The sequence below is a fragment of the Adiantum capillus-veneris genome, chromosome 8 (assembly GCF_014529385.1).
Source record: "Adiantum capillus-veneris isolate H3 chromosome 8, ASM1452938v2, whole genome shotgun sequence".
In the NCBI taxonomy this organism is placed as follows: Eukaryota; Viridiplantae; Streptophyta; class Polypodiopsida; order Polypodiales; family Pteridaceae; genus Adiantum; species Adiantum capillus-veneris.
The window spans coordinates 62,452,135-62,461,894 of NC_140938.1; the positions used below are offsets into that span (position 1 = coordinate 62,452,135).

Consider the following 9,760-nt stretch of genomic DNA (forward strand, 5'->3'; position numbering starts at 1 on the left):
TGCATTATGAACTCTTTTATAGGGTTGATGTTGAGTTGCAGCTCTAATGGTTACATGGATGCGGATTGGGCTAGTGGCACATATGATCACAAGTCTGCAAACGATTTATGTTTTCACTTGGGAGTGTTGCTATCACATAGAGCATCAAGAAGTAGCCTATGGTTGCACTATCGAGTACATTAGTGGCATGTGAATTGGCATGGTTGAGATTTCTACTTCAAGATTTTGGAGTATACATACAGAGTTGTATGCAATATTATTGGCGTACAACATATTTGGAATTGGCCGCCACCATTCTATTGGCCCCTTACCTTAGTTTCCCAACTAGGTTCTCCTACGTACTCCAAATAAGGCACCCACATTGTGGGTTAGTGTTTTTTCATTTGAATATGGCTCCATAACTTCATCAGGTTTCAATTTGGCTAAATTGAAAGCTTTCAGGAGTTGACAATTTTTAAATTAGAAACTCCGACTTTTTTTCCCATCTCTCTATGGTGACTTTGCCCACCACCTTTTAGACTTTTTGTGTGCGCAACGCGCGTAGAGCCACAGGCTCTATCTTCTAGACTATCATGTACCCTCCATTGTGTGCGCAATATGCATGGAGCCTGCATCACTATGGGTCTTGTGGACTTTGCATGAGAGTCTCTCTCTCTCTCCAATAATGACTTTGCACCACCTCTTGTTTACTACTACAACTTGCTAATAATTATAAGCATTGATGTATGCATAATTTTTTATTTTGATTGCTCATATTATATAGTTGTTAGTTGTTACGATGTAGCAAGGTATGATCTGTGGAAAAGCGCTCCATGTCAAGTTTGATGCCATAAGATTGGGCCCCTCACCTTACACTTCTGCTTAACTAGATGAACTTCGCCGCTATTACATTTGGAGCATGCCGACCATAGCTCACTTGGAAGCGCCCATTAACCAAGCACGGCTCTAATCGACGTACGTCATCGGGGACGATCTCAAGCACTGTGTCCAACTTGGGCGGGCGCTCTCGTCTATAGAAGGTATGATCACAAAAGCCTTGCGCGCTGTGTTTTGTGTGTGTGTGTGTGAGAGAGAGAGAGAGAGAGAGAGAGACGGAGAGCAGCCTCCATGAATCATCCTCATTATGAGCATCCCGAGCTCGTTGGAGAGGAGCTCGTCTCGCATACCTTCCTGGACTACATCAATGGGATCCTTATGGACGAGAGCCTTGAGGACCACAGCACCACCCAGCTGCTAACCCTACAAAGCAATCACGCCTACCAGCTCATCTTCAATGGCTTCCAGGACATCTTGATGAAGGACAAGGCATCACTCTTTACCTCAACCTGTCGGCAGCAAGACTACTGCTGTAGTGGGCGTGATGCAGCAGATGATTTTCTAGCCAAAGATGGTCCATTGCCGACCTTTGGCGAGTCTGTCGATTGCTTGGTCATGTGTAGTAACAATTTGACATACAGCAGAGATAGAGCGAACAGAAATACGCAACCAAATTGTGCATTTTCATTTGAGGATCAGCATAGGGCAATGCTTTATGGCACCAACATTGTCTCAAGTGGAATCGCCTCCGCAAATAATCAGCACTATGGCCAGAGATTACAGAAGGCTCATTTGTACAAACTCTCAATGGCTGTAACAAAGATGTTTTCAATGTGCAGCAGCTCTCTTTCGAGGAGTGTAACACTTTCACTCCAAGCTCGCAGCTACTGCAAGCTCTTGAGAATAGTAAAGAGAAGGATGTCTCATATGTTATGAATGTAGACCTTGCAGCAGAGCATTTTGCTCATCTTTTTGATGAATGGCGAGACGGAGGTGTTGATGAAGTAACACTGTTAGAAGGTGGTAGAGCTGATGTAAAGCGTAAGGGCCGGGATGATGCGGCTCTGGGGAGTGCCATTGACATAAAAGCTCTTCTACTAAGCAGTGCAAAGGCATTAGGAGAAGGCAATATTAAAAAGGCAACGGATCGTCTGCAGAATGTGCAGCGACAGGGTGCATCCTCTGATGGGACCGGTTTGCAACGGGCAGCCCACTATTTCAGTGAGGCTATGATGGCTCGGGTCAGTGGCATGGGTAGCTCACTCTACACGGCCATAGCTAGCACATCACAGCTACCATCTGCATTGATGACCCTGAAGGCTTACAGAATGGTGTTTGAGGTGTGCCCTTATCTCAAGACTGCACACTATTTTGCCAACCAGTATATTCTTAAGGTGTCTACTGGTGCTTCTCGCCTCCACATTGTGGACTATGGCATATTCTATGGATTCCAATGGCCTTGCTTGATCTATGCACTTGCACATCGCAAGGGAGGCTCCCCTTTCGTTCGTGTAACCGGAATCGAGCTTCCCTCAAAGCCTGCCGACATCAACCCCTCGTCTACAGTAGAGGGAACTGGCAGGCGATTGGCGGAGTATGCCAAAACTTACAATGTGCCCTTTGAATACCATTCTGTTTTGGCTGAGAATTGGGAAGACATAGATCATAATGCCCTTCATACCTCACCAGGAGAGATTTTGGTGCTTAACTCATTCAATAGACTGCGCCATCTCCATGATGAGAGTGATGGTGTGTCTTTGAGTCCTCGTGACCGCCTGTTCCGGCAAATGCGTGCTGTCAACCCACACCTTCTTGTGACTGGATTTATGAATGCATCCCACAGTTAACCATTTTTTGTTCCGCGCTTTCGTGAAGCGCTCCATTATTATTGCAACAAGTTTGACACCCTCTTGTATGAAGACAGCCTGGAGAGGCGGTTGTTTGAGAGAGACGTGATGGGGCGGGCGATTTTGAATGTGGTGGCATGTGAGGGCCTCAAGTGGGTGGAGCGGCCGGAGGTGTACAAGCAATGGCACGCACGAATTCAAAGAGCCGGATTTCGGCCACAGCCGCTCTTTCAGAGTGTATTGTCTACTGCAAAAGCTATAATGAAGGGCTACCACAAGGATTTTAGCTTGCTGCAAGATTCGAACTCATGGATGTTGTTGGGGTGGCGAGGCCGTGTCATTCAGTCACTCTCAGCATGGGAGCTGTCAAATTCGGGAGATTAGGGCTTCTGCTGATATTATTTACCCTATCCTGTCTGTGCAGCATTGGTGCTAAAAGCATGCAAATCTGGTTCAACTAAGAGGTTGCTGAAGTTGTTAAAGGTCAGGGAGATGTATTGTCATTTTTGCCAATGCGAAACCGACCAAGAAGTCTGGTGAAAGGCTGGCAACGGTAATTATGAGTATGTGTAAGCACTGTAGAGGCTATACTATTCTGTAAATGATGCGAGTTGACATGCCATGTACTTTTTAGCTACTGCATTAAGGAAATGTTTGATGCTGGCAGGGGTTCAATGCCAACTAAGGACATGCTGTAAAATTTGGGTTTCATTACTGGCATCCGATTTGCGTCGGAATTATGAAGCTTTATTCTTGGGAAAATTACCAAAATACCCCTCTAATTTGTGGATATTCCCAAAATACCCTTCAAATTAAAAAAATTTCCCAATATACCCCTCATATTTTGTCATAAATTCCCAAAATGCCCTTCAAATTTTCCAAAATTCCCAAAATACCCATGGCTGTGAGAGTAAATTTATCCAAAGATAAATTTTTTTGTAGCTTTTCATAAGAAGACTAAGTGTCTATGATTACAAGATACTAAAACTAGAATTTGAGCTGGTTATGTAGGCTTTTGAGATGAATTGCTTCATTATTTTTAGACAAAATTGTCTTTTTTCGGGAGGTAATTTGTGACAAATTACATGCTAAGCACTAAAAAACAGATCTCCATTGTCAAAAAAGAATAAAGATTAGGAAATCGTGAACAATCCAACTAAAATAGATACAAGGGTATTCTGGGAATTTTTGAATTTTGAGGGGTATTTTGGGAATTTCCACAAATTGAAGGTTATTTTGGTAATTTTCCCTTTATTCTTTCACACTTCAACAAATGCGCTTAGCACTTGTTGTTGTCGAGCTCTCACTTGTCACTTGTGCATATTGAACTGCATATGTGCTCCCTTTTTTTTTTGCTCAGGTGCCTGGACCATTTCATTTAGCCTGCTTCAGAACAAACAAAGCACCTCCTGCCCGTTATTCACCCATTATTCAATGCCTCTTTTTTCACCCCTTTTTCCTGTGCTTCAAAAAAAATAATAGCAAGCACATCAGCAAATTTTTGAGATATACCTACAAAATAAATTGAGTCGGAAATTAGCACATTCTGAAATTAAAGAGGGGTCAAAACATAGAAAATCGGTAGACATTTGGATCTTTGAACCCTCCATGTTATGCAGCCTTCTTCAAATTTCCTGAAATTAAAGAGGTGTCAAAACATAGAAAATGGATAAGACATTTGGATCTTTGAACCATCCATGTTAGGCAGCCTTCTTCAAATTTTCTCCACATGATAGCTTTACAACCTAAAAGTTGTTCTAAGCACCGCTACATGGGGCTCTAAAGAGACTGGCCATAATAATAAAGTTTGAAGCCACAAAAACATTAAAATAATCAAGTAAACAAATTAGGTGAGGAGAGGAAATCATTTCCAGAAATATAGCTTAGTAGAAATCAAGTTCTTGCGCTTTATGGAGTTAGAGCGGCTCTCTTTCATAACCGTGAAAACCTGCCTATTGTACATTCACGTGCTACCATATGGTAACCCTTACAGAACACCTTGGAAATCTAGCATTACATACACAAGAAGTTTTGGACAGATTCTCACAATAATTCTCACATTGTGACTTACCTCAACATCATGAGCTTTTAAGAGGGAGGCACCGCATACCTAGCTAGGTATGTGGTGCCTCTCGAGCAGAAGCTCATGATGTTATGCATTGTATGAAAAACACTGAAAAAGACTCCATTTTCCTACATGAGAAAATTTCTAAATCTTCTTGTGACATTACCAAGATGTAGGTCACAATGTACTACTACTTTATCATGTGCAAATGCCAATGTCTGGACCATGCATGATATGTAACAATGACGTTATAAAATGGCAAAATGCATCTCCAAGGCACATCCTATGCTGCATACAACTCCAGTATATATGCATCAAATCCTTGCTTCTCTCTTTGTCATTTTCCACATTGCGGGCAATCTCCACCGTGGAAAGATTGCTTATTGAGGTTCATAAGCAAGCTCTCAAGGCCTTCACAAATGGAAAGAGAGGGAGACTAGACCACCATTCAACAAAGAAAAGAGGGGAGAATCCACCCTCAGGACTAAGTAACGCCCGGACTTTAATGGAGGAGAGGATCGACGGCTCGGAAGTCCACGAAATCTGAGGCATTCGTAGCCGTGGGGTGTCATGTCAAAACTAAACCCGGACACGAATTAAAAGTCCGAGCAACAATTGTCAACGAGTGCTAGCTAAGTTGATAGAGCAAGAGCCTCTTGTGTCTATAAAGGTCTTGGGTTCAAACCGTCTTGACACCTTGTGTGACATGTAGCCCTTAGGGGCTGTTCCCTTAGTCCATATGATGGGTTGGCCAACCTTATCCGGTTGGGATGCTCCACCTGACAGAGTCGGGTGTGGGAGTTGTAATTTCAAGTTCCTACTCTCTCCACAAAAAAAAAAAAAAAAGTTCGATGATGCTTGCAACTTGGGGCATGCCGCAGCCGAAAGTCCCACTGGTAAGCCATAAAAGGGAGCAGGGCCCGAGCCCACTAAAAGAGAGAGCCTCGAATCAGAGTAGGTGAAAGTTCTTTTCCTGGTTCTCCAGACTCCAGAGGAGTGGGTCATATACACACTTTAGGCCGATCAGCAACAGCTGATGAAGCATGGGCAGACCTTCAGCGGCAGATTTATGTGGGTCTCTCTCTCTCTCTCAGCTGTTGCGGCAACATCTGCATGACAATAATGCAGGCAAGGAGTACTAGACGTAAATTGGCTAAATTTGAAGGTTTTTCCACTAAATTTATCCAAAATTTGTAGGTTTCCTCACCGTCAAGGTCGGTATACAACGAGGGTGCTGCAATTGTGCGCCGTCCATTTGATTGTTGTTGCTCAACATAATCTGCACCAACGGTTGTTGGATCTCCGACACATCAACATCCATCATATACAAACACCGTCCATCAGCCTCCGTTGCTCAACCTATAACACATCTGCAGCTAGAATCGCACTAGTTACGACCACCTCAGCTGTCGGAATGGATCCCATTTGTGGGCATGCCACCTCACCACCCAAAATGGAGACAAACTGCAGCCTGTTTGTGCTCTGCTCTATGTTGGCCCCCCTCCCCCCGACTCTTGACGGGAGGGAAAGGTCCTCAAGGGACCTTCCCTCCCAACCTGGCTCCCACGGTCACCAGATGGTCACATGCATTATGGAAAAAGACCCCTTGAGGACCTTTCCCTACCGCTTCAAATTTAAAATTTAGAGGGAAATCTTTAAATTTGTAGGTGGGATTACACTAAACCTAGGATGACTAGTATAGAGATAGTGTGTCTCCGTAGAGTGTAAATACAACCTTCAACGATGGCGGAACACTCAACGATATGAGAGCCCATTAAATGTTTTCACATGAGTCTTCACTAATGAAACACACATTCAAGAAAATTGACCAAGTATTTAAAAAAACATTATTTCATAACAAATCTAAAGCCATACATATCTCTACACGCGGCTATATTTTATAGATTTCCCTCAAGTATTCAATTGCTACAAAGATTGTTAAGCTCACTTTATTTATGCATGTTGAAGTGTTTGTAGATTTTTTCTTCGATGAGCAAATAAGTACTACCATAACAATGTTCATTTGCAAATCTGAGAGCTGTTTGGACATTTTAGATGATAATCGGCATAGGAAACAGTCACAAGGTACAATCTATATTTTGCAAAAGAAGTTCATAATTTGCAAGTACATTATAAGCTCTCAAAATTTCATAGTGTCATTGTATTGATATCATCTTCTTAGTGGGCAACTTATTCCACTCGACCAAGATATAGAGACTAACTCTGAGAACAAACCTTCAGCAATGGAGATCTACTTATGAGAGAGCCTACTTATTGTAATGAAGACAATGTCAAGTACAACTCTTGCACAGCTCAGAATAGATCTTACATCTGAAGACCTTCCACTTATGCCAAAAGCGTATGCATTCAGCTTCAACAATAGAAAGGTACTTATGGATAAGTTTCATTTGTCTTTAATGCTTTAAGATATAGATATTAACTCTATCTTTTTCTCAGATTCCAAGACGCAAGGAGAAAACAACATTGTTTAAGTAGTCCCTCTCAAATACACTTCACTTGATTGCTTCCACCGGAAGCTAGGTTGCATACATTATGCATACAATGGATTTTAATGCCATGCAATCTAACATGCACACTCCAAAATGACTAATACAAAGACATTTTGTGTCAAACATTGTTTAAAAAATGAACACTTTTTATTGTTTCAAAACTTTACACATTGTATTGTTTCTTTCAAAATGTATACAAAAGGGTGATAATTACTGCTCCCTTCACCTACTACTGCTTTCCTGTCCCATCCCCCGGTTGCTTCCATTGTTCCCTTGGTCTCTCCCCCCGTTGTTGCTCCTTCTCCCTCGAGGGACGCTGGTCTCAGATGCCCTTTCGCATCGTTTGAATGCATGGGCCTCGTCATGGCTTCCCATGCATCTTGCACCTGTGAAACTTCTCTCTGTTTTCACTCCTCTCGCTGACGTGTAACCCAATCCTCTACTTCTATGGCATGTGTATAATATTGATTGATTGCCTCTTCTTTTGAGACTGCTCTGTCCGCTACGTCGCTTCTTCAACGCCGAACCCTCTCGAACTCCTCAGCTCGAGCGCTTTCTTCTCTTGACCTTCTGTGCATCGAAATTACAATACGTGAATGGCCATTACATAAAATTTGTGCACATCATAGGGATTGTAGTTATGTAATTGAAGGTCATGTAGAAGCGTGATAATAAGAAAGTAATTAAAGAAGTTACTTCTTTTAATACAAACGTTGCAGCAATACAAACATTGAAACAACACGCGTACTTACGTTTGGTACATCCAAAATTTGGCTAACAAGGAGCATAACATTCATACACGTCCATCAACCACAGTTGTAGTCATTGACCTCCATGGGCACACAAATGCATCCGTGCTAAGTAATAGTCCCTAGATCATGTTCTAACAAAATGTGCTCTACACAACATACAAATTTTTTTGTGGCACTATATACATAAGCGCTTGCCTTAGTAAGGCATTACAAATAGACACTAGAAGCCAACACATAAAGATGTGCCTTACGTTTTTCAACGCCCATGGAAATCCTTGCTTAGTCTGGAGTTTTTGTAGTAGACAATCTTCTCTTCAACGTCGAATAACAACAGACTCCAATGTTCACTACACAAAAAACACCAAAACCATCAAGAATGAGGAAAAAGAAGATTCTAAATCCAACATAATTTTTACTTTTCAAGAGATTGTGCATCAGCCATGCAATATAAGCATGGATTTGCCACAATTGTAACGTGTGTTATGTTGTACATACACTTATAAGTCTTCAAGTCACCTGCCATGTGTCATTCGATTGTATAGTCACCAAATACTGAATGATAGAAGGAATCTGGGTTTGGCTAAAAACCCAATGGAGGATTTCAAAATCTTCCTTATCAACCTGTATTTAAAAATGGGAACGTAAAACCAAGAACCATACATGCAACATTTTTGTTATTATAGATTGAACTAAGTATATCTCAAATGATCATAGTGTCAGAATGTTTTTTTCCGATTGCATGCTGGAGTATGGTGGGTTCTCTTTGGTTATTGATGGATCCAAAGCTCTGTTCATGAGGGTAATGGTGACTCTCTTCAGCTTCCTGTCCTTCAGGACCTCGCACTCGTCAAGCTTCAAAGCAAACTTGAGAGCTCCATTGCACTCCTCTCGACTCATATCAAGGAAGTGAACTGCATACCTTTGCAATGCTTCAAGATTAACAAAGAGATTGTTATGCTCGTTATATTGTACCTCTCTACCTCCCTTGCCTAAGAATGTTGCTTCAATATGGAATGGTGATCCAAGTTTTTTAAACACCTCACCGTTTATGTGCCGGCGTGTAGCCTTTACATGTGATGGCTTTCGCAGCAATGATCCTCTCTGTAATTTATTTGGAGACTTTTTAGCTAATGCTTGAAGAGTACCTTGTATCCCATCGACAAGATGCCACTCTCATTGAGTATTGCTTGCACTTCCATTGATTCCAGATGGTTCTCCTTCATGAAGGAGGTAAGGAGCCTCCCTTTGAATTCATGATTTTTTTTTTGAGTTATCATCTCTTCAACTGCTTGTTTTGGAACTAGATGGCAGTAATGTACTTTGGCATTGGAACCTACTCCATTCAAGTTTGGATGTAGCAAAGACCTGCAAAGCTAGCACCATGCATCATGAAAGTGTAACGCATATATAGGATACAAAAGCAAAAATAAACTTCGAGTTACCTTAAAGCTCGTATTCGTTTTTCCAAGCCGTCACTACCAATCTTTATATTCTCTATGTTGCACAGATATCGTTTTCTTTTCCGACTCCCAGCAAGTGTCTCTCTCATGCAAACTTGTGATCTTCTCAAGGCTTTGGACTGTCTCTTTGTTTGATAAAATCTTCTGAGCACATGCTTCGTTAAGTTTCTTTAGTTGCATGTCCTCCATCGCTAGGAAGTCTCTTTGCTTTTCTGCATTCAATCCTCGCATTTCCACATGTTGAGAGTAGCCCAATAGCTCATCCTTGCCATCACCTGTGAAATGTAAAAGGTTAGTGATATTAGCAAAG

General features: G+C 41.9%; 1 protein-coding gene and 1 pseudogene across 1 annotated transcript; both read left to right on the top strand.

Annotated features, from left to right (window-relative positions):
- Window positions 1-923: 923 nt before the first annotated feature.
- LOC147452240 (uncharacterized) lies at window positions 924-1,752 on the top strand. Its single transcript, XM_086518900.1, has one exon. The coding sequence runs from the start codon at window positions 1,108-1,110 to the stop codon at window positions 1,750-1,752; it is 645 nt and encodes a 214-aa protein (XP_086375026.1). The 5' UTR covers window positions 924-1,107.
- Window positions 1,749-3,714, top strand: LOC147452241 (scarecrow-like protein 11; annotated as a pseudogene).
- Window positions 3,715-9,760: the final 6,046 nt, after the last annotated feature.

What these genes read in the sequence shown, in the direction of transcription:
- LOC147452240 (XM_086518900.1), top strand. Translation starts at nt 1,108, where the DNA reads ATGAATCATCCTCATTATGAGCATCCCGAGCTCGTTGGAGAGGAGCTC.